Source organism: Hippichthys cyanospilos, chromosome 19 (genome assembly GCF_059441005.1).
Source record: "Hippichthys cyanospilos isolate Australia breed blue-spotted pipefish chromosome 19, RoL_Hcya_1.0, whole genome shotgun sequence".
NCBI lineage: Eukaryota > Metazoa > Chordata > Actinopteri > Syngnathiformes > Syngnathidae > Hippichthys > Hippichthys cyanospilos.
In genome coordinates this window covers 10,132,951-10,155,012 of record NC_142387.1, presented here as the reverse complement: position 1 = coordinate 10,155,012, position 22,062 = coordinate 10,132,951, and the positions used below count along the sequence as shown (strand labels likewise).

At 41.8% G+C, this 22,062-nt stretch overlaps 1 protein-coding gene across 1 annotated transcript in view; it reads left to right on the top strand.

Annotated features, from left to right (window-relative positions):
• ptprn2 (protein tyrosine phosphatase receptor type N2) overlaps positions 1-22,062 on the top strand; it is a 130,647-nt gene that overhangs the window by 51,066 nt on the left and 57,519 nt on the right. The window contains exon 11 of the mRNA XM_088441977.1: positions 14,366-14,430. Within this exon, the coding sequence (XP_088298103.1) occupies positions 14,366-14,430 (65 nt within the window). The remainder of the gene's footprint in view (positions 1-14,365; positions 14,431-22,062) is intronic.

The window sequence follows — 22,062 nt, the reverse complement described above, 5'->3', positions numbered from 1 at the left end:
TGATAATTGTCATAACCCCTGCAGGACCCCCACCCACCCCCACCCCCCACCACCACCATTTGAGTGATGGCGCCTGTGATTGCTAATGACAGTCGGAACAAATTTTCAGTAATGAGGTCACATGGATTGTCCTTCCTCAACACCTCCTTTCTCCAAAAAAAAAAAAAAAATCTGAAATCACCCTTCACAGCGCTGTCTGTACAGTCAAGCTGTTCCTGAAACACGAGTCAGCCAGCCGGCGAGGAACGGATCAATTCCTTCCTCTGCAAGACCTCCCTGCAGCCAAAATGGAAGCCTTGTCTGTCTTCTTTTTTTTTTTTTGTACGATCTCCTGACTCACTGAAGCTCATATCCTGCCCTCCTGTTCGTGTTAACATGAGCGCAATCCGTCTCCAACCTCGGCGTTGGCGTACAAACAGAAGAAAATAAACTGATGGAACTCCTGTTAACCGCGCAGGCTATGTATTTATCGCATTTGTAAAACGCCTTGGATTTTCGTTTGATAGTAAAAATGGAGGCATGTATTTGAGGGAGGAGTCGAAATAATTGGGGAGAAAATCTTCGAGTCTCATAGCGCAGTCTATCCCAAACCAATGAAGCCGCAGACCCCCTCAATAGAAATCAAACACCCCCTCTACCTTTCATACCAAAAGTCATTTGAGAGAGGCGTTTATTTAACCCATCAGGGGGGAACATCTAGTCTTTATGGCATCTTATTGAATCTTATGGTAACGATAGCAGCAGTTTTAATTTGAATCAATTAGCAGTCAAAGCAGTCAGCATGTCATTTTTGGTCATTTCAAACCGAATTTATACTAATAAATTCATTCTAGGTGGTCATTGGCCTCCTTTCATCGGATTTTTCAAAATGGGTCTCAATTGACAGCTTGCACTGTATACATTAGGTGAGAAACTCAACGCCATTTCACACTGGTAAATAATATAGTAGGGTGTCATTGCACCATGTTGGGAAACATTGTCAAAGTGCTTGATTTGACTTGTAATTATAAAAAAGTTTTTTTTTTTTTTTTTTTTTATATATAAATATCGTTGAACATCAGCTTAATTAATCGTGGCAGCCAATATCGTGAACGCGATTAAAATTCGATTAATTGTTCAGTCCTAGTTGCTCCATATTGTATACTTCCTTTTTTTTTTAAATAGAATTAAGTGTAGAATTACTATATATATATATATATATATATCAGTAAGGCAGGTATGTATTTGAGGGAGGTGTTTATTTTATTTAACCAATAACGACTCACTGTCCATCAGAGCAGTCTTCCCCAATTGTTTTAATCCATTAAGCCGCACCCTTCGACAGAGTTCTGGCACCCCCTCTTCCTCATCCGCCCCGCTTCTTATCACTCATGCATACCGGTGTGCGTGACCCTGTTCACACATCATTGTAATGATGTGCGCTTCCCCCCGCTCGCGCAGGATGTCTGCACCAACACATCATGGGCTCGGGCCATTAGCTTGTCGAGAGCGAATTGTAGATGAAAAGCGCATTTTCGCGCTTGTGCGACTATGTACCCTATCGCCGGTGTGCGTTTTGCCCAACCGTGCGTCTGTACGCTCGGCGCCTATGTATGCGCTCAGTGATGTGGTTAGTAATACGGAGACTTGCAGGAGATGGTCCGTGGAGAGAGGCTGCGGGATAATTGCCGCCGCGCTGACAGGTAGGGCTGCCTCTGTCATAGTTGCCTCAGTGGGGAAGTAGTCGCGAGCGTGTGTGTGCGCCTCGCCGTCCTTTCCTCCAATCAGCGATTCCCACAGTATGCTCTCTTCGGAAAGTAGCCGGCGTCCCAAAATGTTCATCCGCTGTCACTCACAGGCTCGTCTTAGGTTGTCAATTCGAACCCCGAGACACAAAGCTCGGTGATATTTTTTAAATCAAGCTTTTGCGGATTTTTGCGTTATCTCTCACACACACGCGCAACAGCCCTAATGAGATGAGTGCAATTTCAGGTAACAACGGCCCACGGGCGTTTACCGTATTTGCTCAGCTGCAGATGGAGATTCGTTTGGTCTGTTTGGCGGATTTTCACGCGTTGCGACAAAATTTCAACATCAAAGTCGGCTAAGGCCAAACTTGAATGATTATCATGTGTGCATTATTTTTTCTCCCCGACCCGCCAGCCTAAAATCGTAAATGTTAAACTTGTTTGGTATTCTGGCTGCTGCACCATATTGCTTACTTGTCTTAATGCTCTCAAAATTAATGTACTTTTACATTTTGCTCCTATAAATCTGATATTACACACTTCACAAGACAAAATTTGTATTGGTGCATCTCAAACAAATTGGCTTGAGTCATTCCATTATTCAACCGCCAATTATTATTATTTTTTTTTTTAAATTAGCATGTAAAGTTAGCAACAACCTCATCAGCTGATTTATACTAGTTTTTTTTTTTTTTTTTGCTTATTGCTTCTTTCCCTTACACCAGTGCTTCTCAAATAGTGTGTGTGTGTGTGTGTGTGTGTGTGGGGGGGGGGGGGGGGGGGGGGGGTTGCTTTTATCATGTGAAGTGTTTTCATCATTGTTTTTTTTAGTCTCAGGCACTTTGATGCACTTTTTTTTTCTGGTTTGGACTAAGCTGTAACCCATATAAAAAGCTTTAAAATATAACTAACAATTGTTGAAAGTTGATTTACATTTTTTTCTTTTGTAAACGTTTAAAAGGATACAGATTTAGGTATACTTATACAATTTTTAGCGATAATTATCTTATTTATAGGCACCGCGTCAGGGAGGGCGAAAAGTTTTTTTCTATCGGGGGCGTGGCATATAATAATATATAATAGCATATTTGAGAAGCACAATTTCACATTACAACACAAAAAAATGCCACTTAGCTTGAATAGCAAAAATCTGCGTACAACTGACAAACATTGAAATGTATCTGACAAAATATCTTTTTTTTTTAACCCCCAAAATGTTTACATACTGATAAATATTCCATATTACAGTAGTTTAACATGAAAAACAACTTTAATGGAGGGGAAACATACAAATAAAATTACCTCATTAAAACCGTATCCCTTCCCTCGTCATCGTGCGTGTTCACTCCCATTCGCAAATCGACTCGCGTGTTAAAAATCGCCACGCCGTGCTTTGTTTTTCTTCGTCACTCATTCTCCGCCGCCATCTTATCATTTGCGCGGGATTGTCATTGATTGACATGCAACGGGGTTCCCGCCACATCTGGAGGTGGCGGCCAAACGTGAATCATTTGCTGGCGCCGCCACTCTTTCCGCCGTCTCCCGCCGTCCGTGACGAATTGGTGTCAGCGCCTATCAAAGCCCAAATACCCATTCTACACCCAGTGTCAGAACCGCCACAATCTATTTATCAAGCAGCCAGCCAAGAAACTAAGATTATGCGCGTGTGTATATACAGTATCATATTTATGCAAATAGTGGGAATACTCAACGGCAGATGAACGTGGACACGCAGGAGTGATGCTAAACGATGCTGGCGTCGTATTATAAGTCACCTCAAGCGAAACTGCGCAATGAGATAGAAATACTAGAAAGAGAGACATCTATTTGAGGGAGGTCTTCATTTAATTAATTGGCGTCTTTCCCTAACGCTTTCCCAAAATAATGCGATCGTCTATGGCCGTCATTGGCAGTGAACGCGTTGAACGTTCTTGGCAGTGAATGTTCTTCTGCAAAATGATGTCAGTTACTTACGTGGAGTAATGCATTTTATTCGTTAAATATAAGATACATGTGGAGAATCAACTCATCCGCCGCCCGCCCAGTATGACGTCTTTAGCCGTCATCGGCAGTGAATGAGATAATTTGCGAGAACTGTTTAGGAGGTGCACTACTTTCAACAAATTTGATGCACGCCTGCCCTGCAGGTTTTTAGGAAAACAGTCATGAAGTGACTATTTCAGGGAGGCAAAAAGCAGGTTTTGCCAAAACTTTTCAAAGTAATTTGTGCACCACAGTCCCTGCACACTGCAAAATAATCGTGACATTTTTAAATTTATTGGAGCACTACAGGGGCGGCTCGGTGGCGCACTGGTGAACAGGAGTCTTTAAAAACGCCTGGAAAAATTTACATAGTTCTCATCGACTGGGATTCTCTACATCTGTTATGGAGTAGTGTTGTTTGTATGCTGTGGAGTCAATTTACTGCCACCTATAGGATGGGAGAATATCATCTGACTACGGGGGAAAGCCACTCCGAGTATTAAGTGCTGCAAAATGCGTTCCGGCACGTCAAGAATAAACCAAGCTAGACTTTTGCTGCAGGCTTGTTTTTGCCGTAGTGAAATTCAGCGCAACACAAATGCAGGGAAAAAAAAAGCATTTCGTGTTATACAACTCTTGATTTTTTTTGTTGTATGAGGACATTTGAAAGAGGGAAAGGCTTCATGCATGGATTTTTTTTTTTTTACAATGGATTTTTTTGCACATGCAGGTTTCGTTGTAGAGGAGTATTACTGTATCTAATTAGACCTATTGTACTTAAAAATTCAAGAAATCAATTTAATTTTCTAATTGAACTGCTCTAAGAGAGCGCCCTCTAGTATCAGCTGCGATCGCGAGTAGCAATACCTTGAAATAAGACACGGAGTTACCCATATGCCTATACTTTGGTATCGGTACTCGTGCACCCCAGGTTTTTGGCAATAAAGCCGTCTTGCTTATTCATGAAATATAAATGTGTATTATACAGATAGGAACCATTCTATTTTTAATCTAACGCCCCCTCAGGGGTGTGTGCACCGCGTTTTGCTAATACCTTTATACCTTTATTAGAAAGAAGGCGACTATTTGAGATATGTGCAGCAAAGGCAAGGACTTGTGAAGGTTTATTATTAAGCCATCTTCCAAAAAAGCCTCCTAATAAGAAAAAGGAAACGGGGGGGTACGCAATTATAAAAGTGTCATGTGGGTTCCGTTTGAAAGAGGAAGGAGCCTGTAATGTGTTTGATATCAGAGGCAGGGTCTTTCGGCAGACCCTCGGCGCATGCTAATTACGCCGCCGCCGCCATTACGGAGACCGAACCGGGGCCACCGGCGCACTTTATTACCTTCGGCATCATTTGTAATTGTCAGTCTGGACAAAAAGAAAGAAAAGCGGCGTATAAAAGCATTTTTTTTTCCCCGGTATTTTGTTGTGAAGCCGCCAGTCGTGTTGATTTTAGGCTAAATAACAGCAGGTGGTTTGTTGTTGGGGGTCTTGTGTTGGCTCATCCGCATGAAACGATCGATCGGGGTGAATAAAACAGCGAGGCGGCCAGAACAACGCCACCCAACCCCCTGCCCCCTGAACCCTGCTGTGAACAGCATGCTCTGAAACCATGTGACAACACTGACAGATGTGTGATTGGCAGCGCTGATTGGATGCCTCGGCCCGGTTGTGTCAACCGCGCGCTGAAAAAAAAAATGGCCTTGAAAGAAATTAGGAATGTTCAGCAAGGCCTTGAGGTTCATGTTTATTCCATTCTGTGATCATGTTTTTTTTTTATTAAATACTATAAGCAGAGAAGAGCGAGATTTAGACGAGATGATGGTTGGAGTTTGCCAAATGTTTACACTTTTATAAACTTGCCATCATCACTTTATTCCTCTGCAGTGCAAAATTGGTGAAATGTTTCATTTCGGTGTATCGCACTTTCAGGGATTTGACGTTGACACTCATCATCAACTTTTCATTTGGTACTGCGTGAAGTTTGCATATTCTCCCCGAGCCTGCTTGGGTTATCTCTGGGCACTCTGGCTTCCTCCCACACCCCAAAAACATGCATGGCGGGTCTATTGGACTATTGGTCTATTGGGTGCGTCTTTGTGTGCCCTGCAATTGGCTGGCAACCAGTTGAGGGTGTCCCCCGCCTGCTGCCTCAAGTCAGCTGGGATAGGCACCAGCAAGCCTGCGACTCTTGTGAGGATAACCGGCTGTAGATAATGGACGGATGGACATTTGATGCCTAGATTCACAGACTAATCTTTATCTCCTACTCAAAAGCTTTGCCGAGCTCAAATCAGAAGCTTTGCTATGCTGCCACCTACAGGGATCTGTTAGTCATTACAGTAGTTTTAAATCCTCAATTTCACAAACAAGCCGATTAGGACTCACATCCACACCAATTTGTTGCACCATGGGTTTGACGACTATATTAGATTTTGGCAGTAAATGGTTGAAGTCAAGTTGATGAATATAAACTTTGGTATTTCTTGTTTGTAGCAAGTTTTCCCCTGTCCATGTTTGTGAGTCATACGCTTGCAATAAAAAAAAAAAAACTCACAGAGAGGAACCATTCTATTTTTTTCAAGTTTGCTAAACATCTGTTCGGATTATAAACCACAACTTTTTTCTTATTGAAAGCATTGGTATTGTAAAACACGCTATCATGCGCCACAACTTTTTTCTTATGATTTGACCCCCACGTCTACACATGTGACAATAATTCTCTACAATTTATTGTATTATTTCATTGTATTTGTTTCTGTTAGTTCTTTATCAAAAGCATTAGTATGGTATTGTACACCACAACTTTTTTCTTATGATTTGAGCCCCACGACTATACATGTGACAATAATTTTCGACAATTGATTGTATTATTTCACTGTATTTGTTTCTGTTAGTTCTTTATTGAAAGGATTAATATTGTAAAACACGCTATCGCACACCACAACTTTTTTCTTACGATTTCAGCCCCACGGCTATACATGTGATAATAATTCTCGACAATTTAGAGTATAGTTTTAACTCTATGTGTTTCTGTTAGTTCTTTATTGAAAGCATTAGTATTTACAGCACAACTTTTTTCTAATGATTTGAGCCCCACGGCCACACGTGACAATAATTCTCGACAATTTAGTGTATAGTTTTACCGTGTTTGTTTCTGTTAGTTCTTTTTTGAAAGCATTAATATTGTAAAACATGCTATCGTACAAAAGAGGAGAAAAGAAGGGAGAAAGCGAACAAGGCTCATGAAAGTGACAGCCGTATCTGCCCCGATGTAGCTTTTGACAAGTACGGCCGCGTACGAGTCACATCTGAGGTGGGTCACGTGTGATTTATCGCACCCCGCCGCCCGCTGCATCTTCATACTCCGAGCTGCGGAGTCATATTATTGTATTTGAGCGAGAAACGGATAGCAGCCTATCTGCTTGGAGACGGGCGGCGGCAGAGGGATCAGGTGCATCCTTCTCCCCATCCCGCTCTTCTGGTTCTGATAGGTGCAGACTGTCGTTATACGTGGGGGCGGGGGGGCCGACGGTTGGAATGGCGGCTTTAATATCCAAGCGATTGCCTACTGATAAGGCTAACGGCTTCGGAGAGAGTGAGGCGTGAACACCCCCTCCTCCCACAATAAACACTTTCATTTTGTTTTCCACCGGATTGACGCGTAGAGAGAGACGGCGGCGAGGATCCAGATAGGGAAGGCGGGACCTATATGCGTATTAACAGATCAATCAGCGAGGCCCGGCTGAAATATGCCAACCCGATTCCCGCGTTCGGGGGCATTACGACACGGCGAAATGCCGAATACTTAGGGGCCCACGGGAAGTGATCCATCTCAGGGCGGCGCATTTATATCGCTTCCAACAATAACAACCACATGTAATGTGTCAGAGAAATGAACATATATATTCATGACTTTAAGCTCCGATGACTTCATGATAATCATTCGGGGGATCGCCGTTAGAATCCACGATGAGGGCGGGGACGCCATTACATTATCCGGCAGCATATGGCGCAGAAGCGCCGCACTTTAATCAAATTATACTCAACGGCAGATAATGATGTTGAGCGCATATGCTCGCCAGCAATTTAAAGGTCACGTAAAGTCTGGCTCGCGCGTCGTATTTCCACTCCTCGTTGGGCGCGTCAAGAATTTCGAATCCTTTCCTAGGCGGCCGGTGATTGATATGGCCTTTTCTTCCTCTCCAAACGAGTCCTTGATGAACTTTTTAAGTGTTCCTCGGCACTTCCCACGCCGACGCGGAGAGACGAGATGCTTATCGCTTGAATCGCGGTTATATTGGTGAATACAAGTACTTAATTATTATTTTAAGTGACATTGGGTTTGCGCGCTTGCGTCAAAGCTGAAGTGGACTCGACGTTGATCTGCAGTAGCCTTGAAAATAACGTTTTAAAAAGGCTGTTCTTTTATTTGGATGTTGGCCTTAGCAATCTTACTAGGAAGGTGCCACAGAATTACTCCCTATATTCACAATCCACAAATTTAACAATTTTTATGCTCTTTCTGAAACCCTCTAAAATGCCGTCAAAGCTCTGTATAAAGACATTTGCGTCAAAGATGTAATATGTTGAAGTGATAAGTCAAGGAAGAGCTAAGTTGTGAATCGAAGTGATGGATGCAGAAGATTTTTAAATTTCTTTTTTTCCACGCCATGCTACTGTACGGTGCGCTGTATTAGTCGGCGCATTCTCAATTATGGGGTCTTATTCTGTTTTTAAGCCATATATTGGGTGTAAACATTTGATCGGGAATAAAAAGGAACGTATGTAATGTACGTACTACTATGTAATATGTAATGCTCTCTGCACCCGTTATGGAATGCTCTCTAATTTTTCTATTCCTGCCAGCATACGTACTGTACGTATTACGCAATGTTCTGTAATTGGTTTATCGCTGCTCTCAAACGTACTGCGTTCGTTTCTTCCTTTATGTTCCTGTGTCAGCGGAAATGGTCTTAGAGTCAGTCAAGCGATGGTCTTACCAACGTTGCACAATAGCATTTTTACGGATTTTGGGACTCGGTGCACACACAGCGCACTGGATTATATGACATTAAAGGCTTTTATTTGTGTCTTATTGTACAGAAAATACAATTTTTTTTCTAGTTTTTAAGAAGAATTGTAAAATGAGTGACAGATTAAAATGCTCTCGAATCATAGCTTGTGCTATACTCAGTATAGGCAAATAGTTGATCAAAGAAGGTGTCGGAAAAGTTCCAGGACAAAACATACTGTACATTTCAAATCCAAATTACCTCAATGCAGACACTGAGCATAAAGTCCACTTCTGTACCAAAAATCATTCCATCTCATTTTATTGCAAACCAAAAAAAATGAAACACATACTGGATTCATTTTTTTTTTTTGGTTTTTTGTATCAAGGGCTTGGAGTCACAGGGGAAATCGCAAAGATCAAAAAGGAGCAGCGGGGATAGGATGACACCAGTGATGAGACGAAATAGGCTCGGACAATGCCTATTAAAAATGTCTGGAGGAGTCGCTCTGAAATAAGACCTGACGTTTTTTGTCCACAGTCTGTCAGCAATATTTGGTGGCTCATTTGAAGCTCACTGGTATCGGCGCGTGCGGTTTTGGAGAGACTGTAAATTTACTTCTCGAATGGACTGCATGATGTAGGACTAGTTAGCTTTTAATAGTAATCAGCTTCATGGATGTTTGGATTTTAATGTATTAACATGGTTCCGCTGTAGGACCTGAAGTAGCATTTACGTAAAAGACTAACACTCGTAGCTCGGCTTTTTTTTTTTTTTTTTTTTTTACCATATGCTGTACAGTGAGAATCGGGAACAAATATATCGTTAAAAATTTAAAGCCACTTACTGGCATAAAATATATTGTTCAAAACTATGTTTTTCCATCTTGAACCACGTAGAAGATATATATGGCTCATTTGTAAATGCAGAAAGAAAATTGTAGTCAATACAGAGACTAGCTAGCTAGCTAGCTAGCTAGTTATGGAGCTAGCTATCTGGCTAGTTAGTTATCAGTGCCTGTCATGACTGCAGTAGTTATTTCACCAATTATGGACACTAATCCTCACCGCTGGTCGCAAATGTTCTTTTCAATACAGAATTATTGTAATTTAGTAAAGTGACTTTGAATTTGCGGCACTCTCCTAAATATGCTTTCGGCAGTATTGCATCTTTAGCAGGCTTTGCTATACAAGCTTCGTAGTCACTACTTTATATTGCAGCCAAGTTTAATTTCTTCCATGTTGTCCCATTTAGCAGAAGTGATGCAGGAATCTCACTATGTGAGAGGCTGTGTCTTATCAAAAATAAAACATAAAACTTGCATGAAAAAATAAACTCAAGTAAAGTACAGTGGACCCCCGTGTTACAACGTCCCTGATTTACGCTATTTTCATGTTACGACGTGGAATACTGAGTTTTTTCATCCTCTCTTTATGACATTTTTCCCGTTGTGCAACTGTCATGACCCTCGGGACTTGGCTGTATATGTGTTGTATTGTCTACATCCATGACTCCAGTTGTTTTTAGGTAATTACACTTATGTTCAGTTGCCGTCCCTGCAACGCGTCACCACAATTCTGCTATTGGTAGGCGTCTCCTCACGGAGATGGTGGTTTGCTATTGGTCGGTCTCACTTGTTTAAAATGGCGGAACGGTAAAGTTTTGTTCGATAGTGAGTGGTTACAAAACCGTATTTATATTGCATTTTACTGCTTATTTCAAAGTTGAAAGAGTTAGCCATGGGTCCCAAGATTCCTAGTGATGTTAAAGAGAGAAGTAAGAAGATGAAAGTTATCTGAAGATCAAAGTTATCTGACTTTATTTTCCACTTCTGCTGGTTGTAATCTGCATTTCCATCCGTGTTGTTTGGCAAAGAGCGAGGCGTTTAGCCGTAAGCAAAACGAAGCGCAATGAGCTCTCGTTCGTCCAACCGGTAGCTTAATGAGCTCCGTGAGTAGATTGTGTTTCCATTTAAAGTGGGCCCGTCACTTTCCTAGCATTGATTGGAGAGTCCTCCACCTTGATTGGCCGGTAAATACCGACCCGCTTCGGCCGTTCCGACATGTCAGTCAGCGAGGCGGGCGCGTGGCGGCCGGTGTTGACGAAGGGCTAATCTTTTCGCCGTTTGACTCATGCCTCCGCCGCCGCCTCAGAGGGGTCCTCATTAGCGGCGAAACGTTGCGTGACCTTTTGAGCGTCTTCGCTCCTCCCCGCCACCTACGCCCTCGCCCAGCTGGGCCCAATTACCTCGCTCATTACCCCCCCTCCTAAACAGCACCCAGGTAGCCCCCCCCCCCCCAACTGGCAGCTAGACGACTAAATACATAACACGAATTGAAAATGAGCTTCATCTCAGACGCGTGGGTTGGAGACTTCTCTCCTCTCGCTAATAGCACATTTTCCTGACTTGACTTATGCGGCATCCTGACTTTTAGCGCTTTGAAGGTACAGGGCGTGGCAAAAAAAATGGCCATTAGTCATGTTTTGCATTTGGATTTTGTTGTTTATTGACAGATAGCAGTCTAACGAGTTCAATTAAAGGAAGTAGGGAACATTGCGGTTCACCCGCCATATCGTTAATGGCGGCAAGTATGGGTTTTATTTTTGGCTGATTTCAGTAATCGGCAGAAAAAAAAATTCCGGTGACTTCCGATGAATCCGCTTGGAAAATAATAATGAATAAAATAACTTTTTGGTCCCTGTGTGACGACAATAACAAAGATGTATAATACAGGTTGATTATTTGACTGTTTTTAAACACTTTCCTTTAGTATTCTTTGAACTTTGCAGTGGAGAAATTTGCAAGAACAAAATAATACTCAGTTTAACGCAATAATTTTATGGTACAGTACATAAGCAACATGATGAATGTAGTTCCTGCCAAAACACGATTCATGAATGAGTCCCTTTGATATGAAATTCACAGTTCTTCTACTGCATCATTTTCTTCGCCATGAAGTAACGGCTTCAAAATAAAAACCAGAAACACTTTTCTCGCTTGTCAAAACATTTCATCTTTGACAGAATTGCAATTGAAATGTTTCCTGCAACGATTTGAAACGGGAGCCAATTCGAACAAATACTACACATTCAGCATAAATATAAACCTTGTCAACATACATTATGAATACTCAGAAGCGTTGCGTTTTGATGGGCACGGGGAAAGGGTGGACCTCCCACAGAGTAACCAGCCATGCAAAAACACCAACAACAATTTTATTTGATTTCTGCTAGCAAATAATTGTATTGCTTTAGGTTAGCAACGCAAGCAAATGACACTAAGCAGTAAAATTATAATATATGATATAATATGAAGTTCATATATATATATATATATATATATATATATATATATATATATATATATATATATATATATTAGGGTTGCCAAGCAATTTAAGTTTAGTTTTAGTTGCAATTCAAGTTTTAATTTCCTCCAAATCAATTGCAATCTACTGAGTATGACTGATCATTGCTGGTATTCGGTTTTGTTTTATCTTCTCAGAGAGACACGTCAAAACTTCTCACTTTTAGTTCACTTTTGGCCCATTAGCACATTTGCGTGGCCCTGTCCAGGCAACTTGAGCTGGATGTTATCCTCTGAAATTCTACCTAAAAGATATTAACTAATGCAGTGTTTCAAATTGGCTTTGCAAAATGCACAGTTATTTTTTTAAGTAAAACTACGTAACCCTTTTAGAAAAACCTATCACATTCTGATGTAATCTGCTTGCCAATTATTCAGCCAGACCCAATCCAGAGTTATTTATTTATTTATAAATGTTTGTTGGGAAGATCCCTGCTGTATTTCACAAGTGTTTGTTTTAAAAGTACAGCAGCAACGTATACCCGCCATATCTTCCCGTCCCCGCCTAAAATACACGCCGGCGCATTGACGAGACGATAGGATGATCAATGCGTCCTTCTCCAGGACGAGAGGGTTTGAGCGCGGCTGCGAGCGAGAGAGATGGATGATTATCCTAAAAGTAGCATGCTTAATTAGATGGAATGCCGCATACATTGTGGCCCGAGCGGAATCACCAGGATAGATTAAAATACTAATTAAAACAGGCCCTCGCCCGATGTGGAGTGCGAGGTGAGCTGGAGTCTCTGCTGGGTCATTTGCATAGCCTTCATCTGGGGGAAATGGGATTTAAAGGACCTGCTCGCTTTAACTCACATTCAAATGCTAACCAACTCAATTAAAAGGATGCGGCATTTTCCCCGCATTATTTAATTTGGCGTAATCTATGAAAGCCCCTCTTTGATTTTTGTTTTTCAGCCTACGTGTTTGCTTCAAAGGTGGAGAGTGATGGATGTGTCGGATTTACATGAGAATATGTCTGACGAAGCGAGCCGGTGGAAATGGCTGCGGCGTATTTGATGAGATCGCTAGATGTGCGGTGTATTAATTATTGTAAGGACAAAAGAAGGGGGCTTAAGTTATTAACGAACGCACTTCAGCTTCAGTCGGTCGCACTCGCGAATGTTTTGGCTCGCTGCGGCGTTGCTACAATTAAACGCCGCCGGTTCACCCGCGAAAAAAATGAAAAATGGTCTGGTCTGTTTCTGTAGCCTGCGACGTGATGATGACTCTTTAAGACATAGGCGTTAACTGGTCTCTACCGCCACCGACTGTCTTGAGGTGAAACACAAGTCAACAAAGAAGTTTCAGTTTGCTGACAGCCACTTAATGGAATGTTGCAAAAATCGCGGGAAAATCAATGTAAATAATCCTATTAAAATGCATCTCAAAATCGTTATTATAATAGTTTTATACGGTCCAAAATTTGAACAATGATTATTGCTGTACACAAAATCTTGCACGTCCAGCTGCAATCACAGAGATGTCCGAATCGTTGCATTTTGACATTTCACGTTTTAATCATCTGCTGGAGATTTCAGCTCCCTCGTGTTTTTTCCCATTGATTCCTTTTTGAATTAATAAAAAAACAAAGAAATTTGTAATATCATACAGAAAGGGTTGATTACATTGCATGCTTGAAGGAACTTAGTTAGTGGAGTTATGATAAGTCACAAAATTGAACTGTTTTGCCTGTTAGTATTGCTATATGGTACAGGATGTCTAGAGGATGTCCACCATTTGTGTGCAAGTTTTTAATTTGTTCAGATTTGTTTAACGGGTAACCACGTGATGCCAATGCTATTTGTTTGCTCGTTTATGGTGTCGAGCAGTTTTGTTCGCGTTAAGACAACAAGAGTTAACTAATCTTAAAATAAGTATGCATGCATAGTAGACTGGAAATGGGAATAAACAGCTTGAAATGAGTTGAGTTGTGTCCAGGCTTTGGTCACGAGAAACTTTTGACTTGCATTCTTCACCCCCTACCACCGCCGTGCAATCAGAACGATTGCTTGACGCTAGCAGAAAGGGCAGCTTATATTTTCATTGCATCCACCAAGCGCTAAATGACACGCGTAGGCCGCTCGTTCCCCGCTATCATTTTAACATCTGACTCATTTCGTCTGATCCATTGCATCACTCTCAGTATCAGTGACCAACTCGTTCCACACCGGGAAGTGGGAATTGAGAGAGAAAAAAAAAGGGAAAAAGTGCTACTTTGTCATTCTCTGCTCATAGTCACCACCGCCTCCGCTTTTTTCTTCCTTTGCAGTCCAAGAGAAGCAGCAGCTGGAGAAGGAGACGGGCCTGAAGATAGTGGAGGCTGGAGTCAGTGACGTAAGTTACATTCACTAAAAATACCCAGCCATCCATTTCCTATATGGCTTCTGCTGTTCGGGGGAGCTGCAGCGCTCATAGAGATAGACAACCACACGTTGAGGCTTTTTGGCGAGTGTTAGCACCCCAGCACACATACGGTATGAAGCCCGCGCAGTGAAAGTTTGTCCTTTTTTATATTTTAGACAAACAGTCGACCCCTGCTGAATCACAAAAAAATAATTGGCAACCGCTGAATTTTCTCTAGGATATCTCTTTACCCCGATATGTGATAGCTGCACACAACAACCGGCATGTGACTCGGCTTGTGAACGTCACATGATCAAAACGAATGAGCTGTGATTGGTCGTTATGCTTATCTTTACTTTGTGATGTCATTTTCAATCAGCAGCGAGCGCGAAACTGTTTCTAATGTTACTAGTTGTACATGGTAAATAATGTAGTCATCATGTAAATTATAGCTTAACCCTTGGGCAGTATTTTGACCATTTTGGGGCATTTTCTTCACCCATGCCATCTCTGCTACGGATACCTGTAGCAAAAGAACATAGTGTGCTGGTAGTATGCTTGCAAATGGTGGAGCGTGCTTCAAAATCATTGCATTCTCCTAGTTCACCACTAGGTGACGCTAAGTCCTTCACACTGCCACTTTAACCCTTGTGCAGTATCTTGACCGTTTTTGGGTCCTTGGGCGCACTCTAGGAAGTGTGATAACTAAGTGGTCATGCCACGTTGGACTTTGACATGTTGTCACCAAATGGGTGACATTTCAGCTTTCTCTCCCTGTGTGGGGTCAAAGGATTGAACAAAATACTACACTGGGGTTAAATATGAACTTTCTACTGCCGTAAAACAGCTGGATAAATTCAGTATCTTTTTAACCCTTGTTGCATTATGTTACAAATTATGGAAATTCCTTTTTTTTTTTTTTATGATATTATAAAAGAACCAATGGGAGAAAAAACACTAGGGAGCTGAGATTTCCAGCAGATGATTAAAACACGTAAAATTTCTATGTGATTGCAGCTGGACTGGCAAGATTTTGTGTTCCAAAATAACCATTGTCCAAATTTTGGACCATATAAAACCATTGTAATCACAATTTTTGTGATGCATTTTAATAGGTTTTTGTACATTGATTTTCCCGCGATTTTAGCAACATTCCGTTGAGCAGCGTTAACTATGTCAGCAAACAGAAAATTCTTTGACTTGTGTTTCACCTCACGCCAGTAGGAGGCGATAGAGACCAGTTAATGGCTATGTCTTAAAGTGTCACCGTCACTTCACTGGCTCCAAAGACCGACCATGCCATTTTCAAATTTTTGTGGGTATTATTTTAACCTACATATGTATGGACAGAATTGATGCTACTGAAGAATTTGAGCGGTTGAAGGAAAAAAATCTTCCCGAATTACTTCAATTACCACGCCTTTAAAAGCAGTTACACAATTAAGGTAAAAAAGCAATGTGTACAGTTTGCAAAGTTTGTGCACGAGGGTTAAACGAAAAATTGTAAGGTGAACTTTCACGTATCGTCGCGTGCGCTCATGGGAAAGAAACGCGAGCCACTTGTTCTTGGCTTCCATTTCACACCTGCAGCTTCATTTGTGCAGCCGCACGTCGAGCACATCTTAAGCCGCCCGACGTATCGCCGACACATATCCGCTTAAGTGTTTTTTTGCCGCGATTGCCATCCCTCCCCGCGTTCATTTGCTTTAGGTGGCCTTGAGAGCTTTTGTCGCCATGGCGAATAAAACACAACAAGACAAAAAAGCCCGAGGCGTTTTGTTGAAACGCTCAATGCGCAGCCACTGCGTCCAGATTATCTGGAGGGTCCCTGGCGATGTACCCAAGACATATTCATTGGCCAGAAATTAAGAGGGGAAGCGGAGGACCCTCAAGAGTGATCCAGATGAAAGGAAGAGTAAATGTGTATTCACCCCACGCTGATAAATATTCATATGTGTCAGAGGTAAGGATCTAATCAAGCCCCCATTGATGCGTCATAGCTGGCTTGGTAAATGAGTTTCTCGGCGGAAATGAGACAGACAGCCGCGTAGACCCCTGAGCTGGCCTGATCACCAGGCGTGCTGGGATGGATGCCGCCTGTGCATCGCGGGACGGTTGCCATTGGCAACAAGGCGCCCTCGACTCCATCATTTTGCTCTGTTTGTCCCTTTCGGTGTCTTTCTTTGCCCATCTGTCTGGCTTTTATGTGCCTCGTCTCACTTCGCGTTGTCTCTTGATATTCTCCTCAATTATATCGGATTCATTCATCTGGTTCCACCCCCCTCCCTCTTTTTTTTTTTTTTTTTTGGTGAATTTCATCACAGTGACTTTTATCTTGTTCCTATCCTTGCTTCCCTTTCATTCATTTATCCCCGCACTGACTGATTTAGTGCACTTAGTGGCGGGGGCTGTGTTTGTCATATCGGGCCTATTTGTAGATAATTAGCTACAATAATAGTCCCTCTGCAGGAGAGAGGAGGAGGAAGGGGGGAGAAAATGCCCGCCTTCCACCTCATGGGGAGAAAATATGCGCCTTGACTTGTGGTTGGAGAGACGCACGTCGAGGAAGCGCCGCGTTTACCGTCCCACACAAAAAAAGTTTTCGATTGCCGCCAACTTCTCTGGAATTTGATGGAAAATTGATTTTGCTTTTGAAACTAAGCATTTTCTCTTATTTTTCGGTCTTTTGTCTGTCTTGGACGAATGTGATCGGCACAAAAACCTGTGGCAAGTTTCATGCTGACTAACTTAATTACTCGCCACTTGATCACAAAGTTGTAGTCTTGACTTGATTCTCATCGTAATGACGGTGAATTTTGACATATTGTATGATAAATTGGATAGATTATTGGAGTGTTCTTTGAGTGATTCAAATCATATTGTGGTTGGAATGTATTTCGTCCTACAGTAATTGGAGCGAATCGGTCTATTGTATTGTAATAGAAGTGACTCATCATGTCACACGATAATTTGAAACGGTTATTGTTGGATGGAATTGCAATAGCCGATATTTGCTGATTATGTATGTATGTGTATGTATGTTGTATTGTTTCTTTTCTTCTATTTGTTCATGTTAAAAAAGTATCGCAGGTTTTCTCTTTCCGAGGGGGGGTGGGGCTTGGCAAAATATAAGTGAGAAGCACTGCTGCAACCCATCTTTAAAGATATATCGTTTAATTTTATGATGATGTCATTGTGTTGACCAGGTATTCAAAACAGTGAATCTTTTTTTTTCTAATAATGGATGTCCCTTTTTTTCATCTTTTTTTTTTAAGTTTGCGCTAATTTGGTATTAGTAATTCCCTGGCAGCCCAATAAAAATGGATCTTTGACGTCTATAGCCGTGCCATCAATGGTAATGAAGGAATTAATTAAATGCATTGTTTTGCACCATGCAAATCATACTGAAAAGAAAGTTGTTGTTTTTTTAAATACAATTACAGCTGTTGACAGGGAACAGGTACCCTGAAATTATACATTTTTCAATGAGTTGTCTAAATAACTGGTAATCAGTATTCTTTTTCTGTCAAAAAAATTATCTCAGCCTAAAAAAACAACCCATTAAATACAGTAAATCCTATTATAATTGAAACGAATTGATAAATCGCCCGCTTTACACTTGAGCGCGCGATATCGCTGGCAGAGCATCGATATAGCTGTCATGGAGATCCACATCCCTTGATGCGATGATGTCACCGATTTGGAGCGAAGAAGCTGCGAGTTGAGAATTAGTTGTGCAAAACAGTGGCTTTTAACAGGAGAGGCTGTCGAGCGTCCTCTTGAAATGCATTAAGTTTAAAAGGTGTTAAACCAAAAGCCCGCTTTGCAAAATTTCCTCTAAATTGACAGTCGTGAGCAACCGCATGCGAGGAGCCTGCAGAGTAGGCTTTTCTTTCTACCTATTATAGGGAGAAAAAAAATATGCTGGTTAAATTGCTCGGAGAATGCCTAAGAGGGACAAATTAAGCATAGTGAAGTATTAGTGTGGACGGCGTACTTCCACAAGCCGGCACCGCGGTGGGTGTCATTAAGTCTTATCGCCGGCAACTCCCCCCTTCTTCCCTTTCTATTGAAGAGGTGACAAATGACAAAACAGCTTAGCAAAGATGTCCGGATAGAGCGCACGTCAATAGCGGTAGATGCGGACGAGGATAAGCAAATGTCAGAGTGGGGGGAAGGAGACATCCATCAAGAGGCGGAGCAATATCCAGTCCATTCCGGATCCCGGCAACGTCCGCGCCCATAACGAGAAAATGCAACCAAAAATGTCAACTTTGTTTTCCGTAAATGAAGAATGGCCGCGAGGAGGAAGGGAGGCGTCATTGTGATTAACAGCCAAATCCCAAGTGGGGAACGAGCGTGCGGACCCAAATAGCGAATGGAGGTCGTCTGGCAACATCTTACGAGTCTTGGAAGAGGTGTGGGCAAAAAAATGGGACGACAAATTCCTGCCGCTCGATAAGGTGGCAGTGGTGCTACCCTCAGTTGGGTTTGGTCCGCTTTCAAAATCAAATGTGCCGTAGACATTCATCTTTTTTTTAACTCTTGTGGCTTTAGGTTACAAATTATGGAAATTCATTTTTTTTTCTGATCATAAAAAGATCTATGAAAAACAAAACACTAGGGCGTTGAAATTTCCGGCAGATGATTAAAACCATTGTAATTACAATTTTTGAGATGCATTTCAATGGGATTTATTGCATTGATCTTGCTGCGATTTTTGCAACATTCCGTTGAGCGGCGGTCAAACTATGTCAGCAATCAGAAAAATCTTTGAGCACGTGTTTCACCTGACGCCAGTAGGTGGCGCTAGAGACCAGTTAATGCCTGTGTCTTTATCATCACTTCACAGTCCACAAACACAGACCGTAGCGTTTTTCCAAATTTTTAAGGGTGTTAATAAATGTTACCTAAATATTAATGGATAGAACAGATGAGTGGTTGAAGGAAAAAAATATTCATAAAAAACTTTCATTATTACGCCTTTAGAATCATTTGCTAAATTAGGGGGAAAAAAGCAGTATGTATAATTTAAATGCCATAAGATGCCACAAGATGGCACCAAAGCCCTGATTTAATAGGAAAGTAGCAAAGTTGATCCAAGAAATCATGAGAAGAAGTTATGTGTGCTTGGAAGGAGATAGCAATATTTTTTCTGTTTGATGCTGGCTGAAATGAGGTCTGGTGACGGCTTACCTGACAAATTTGAACTCTAAATTGAGTCAACTCTGGAGTGTTGGAACAATTCATTAGGCACTGTGATTGAACTTGAATCGTACAACTTTTGGGGTGTTTGAACATCTTCACCGGGCATCATGGTTAAAATCTAAATTATACATCTTGATTCTGCACTGCGGTTGAACACCAAATTTTACAACTTTTGAACTATTGAAATGCATCCATTCCACACTGTGGGTAAACACCTGACTGTACAGCTTCTGGGATGCGTAAATATATTTATTAGGCACTTTGGTTGAACTGTGAGTAGTTCAACTGTTCATGTGTGAGTACATAATTTTTGGGAACTGGGATTGAAGTCCAAAGCATACACATTTAGGAGTTTCTGAATTTCATAATTTGGCATTGTGGTTGAACTCTGAATTGTACAACTTTTGAGGTGTCAGATCATCTTCATTTTTCACTGTGGTTGCACTATGAATTGTACGACTTTTGGAGTGTCAAAAAGTACTCATTGGGGACTGTGATTAAACTTCAAATTGTACAATTTCTGGAGTGTCTGAACATATTCATTGGGCTCTGTGGTTGAACTGTAAATTGTACAACTTCTGGAGTGTCAGAACATATTCATTGAGAACTGTGGTTGAGCTCCAAATTATACATGTTTTAGGTTGTTAGAACGTTCACATTGTGTATTGTGGGTGAACTCCAAATTGTTCTTCTTCTGGAGCGTCTGAACGTATTAATTGGACACTTTAGTCAAACTTCAACTTGTACAAATTCTGGAGTGTCTGATGGTAATTTTTGGGCATTGTGGTTTAATTGTCTAATTGTTGGAATGCCCGAACGTATTCACTGGGCATTGCGGTTGAAAAAAATTGTACGACTTCAGGAAGGTCAAAATGTATTCATTCGGTACTGTGGTTAAACTCTAAATTGTGCAAATCGGGATTGTCGAATGTTTTTATTGGTTACTTTGGTCATGTGATGAGTGCATGCAGTCTAGTTCCTTATCAGAAAGCATCTCTCTTCCCCCACCAACCTCTTTCCCAAAGGACTGGAAAGTGTGTGTGTGCGCGCGCGTGTGTGTGCGCGTGTGTGTGTGTGGGAGGCTACTTTCTCTAGTGCGGAGAGGTGAGGGGAATAAAAGAGATGCTCAGAAGGATATTTTTGAAAGGGAGCTGTGTGATGTTCAGAGGATTTCTAGGAGGCTTTGGCGGCGGTTAGAAGTGAAAGACTCCACAAAGAAAAACGCACAATACTGAGAAACCTCGGAGACGGTCTGAGGAGAGAATGATAGCACATTTGCCAATAGTTGTCCTGTAGGTTTGATCTTTTTTTTTGCGACAGGACACGTTTGGTTTTTAATAGCCACTAGCTTTTAAAAGCTAATAGCTATTGTATTATTAACAGCTAGCTCGATGTCAAGTAGCAAAAATTAGCCGGTTTGTCAGCTCGGATTTGGCACATAAAGAGGTGTATTCCGTTTGAAATTCGTCACTCACGTTCAAAACCTCCATTTGTTGTTTCCGTTAACGTTCTCCAAGAGATCTTTCGTCAGATTTTTCAACTCGTCACCGCACGCGGTGTCAAAAAGGGCATGCGTTCCCACTTTGCCTTCACGTTTCCTTCCCTGGATTCACCGTCGCGTCGGGGCCCCCACCGGCGCGAGTGAACGCGGGGGTCCCGGTGGGAGCGAGTCATGTGACTGAATAGAGATCCGTTGACATTTTGACAGCGGGCTTCGTGTCGGGAGATAACTCTGGCATACTGCTTATGTTAAGAGGCTCTCATTAAGTGCCAAATTCCCTGAGCTGCATGTCAACTGGAGATTCGAGCGCTCGGATGTAAATCATATGTGGCAGCAAGGCAAGCCCTGCGCCCGCTGTCTTTTGTTTGTGTATGCACAGTAGGTGTTCACACTTGTGATTTGGCGTGGGACCACAACATCGGGGGAAAATATCATTCAAACTTTTTGGGAGTCAATATGTGTGACCTGGTTAGGAAGTCTGCCAAAGCGGTTCCGATGTTTGAAGTTGTTCGAGATGATCGATATCAAACTTTCAAGTGCTTTTGTCCAGCGTATCAATATTTAGTGGGTTACCACTTAAAGAAAGTTTGGCAGCTTTTATTCTGATTTCCTTCTGTTTGTGACGTTTGACAGAAAAGAGCAGTGAGCGTGTCGACTGCTGCGTTAGCATCTCTGGCTAGCTGGTCAGTTGATATGAAATGTCTTTATACTGGGGCGCGCCATTAATCGAATTTTAATCGTTTCGCAATATCAGCTGCCACGATTAATTCAGCTGATCCTCGGTTAGATTGACATTTAAAAAGCCGGCTACATTAAATGTCAAATCAAGCATTTTATCATCCTACCACCAGGGGGCGATGTTTCCCACAGGTTTGCATGACAAAAGCCTCTGCTTCTCTCACCCTAATTTATAA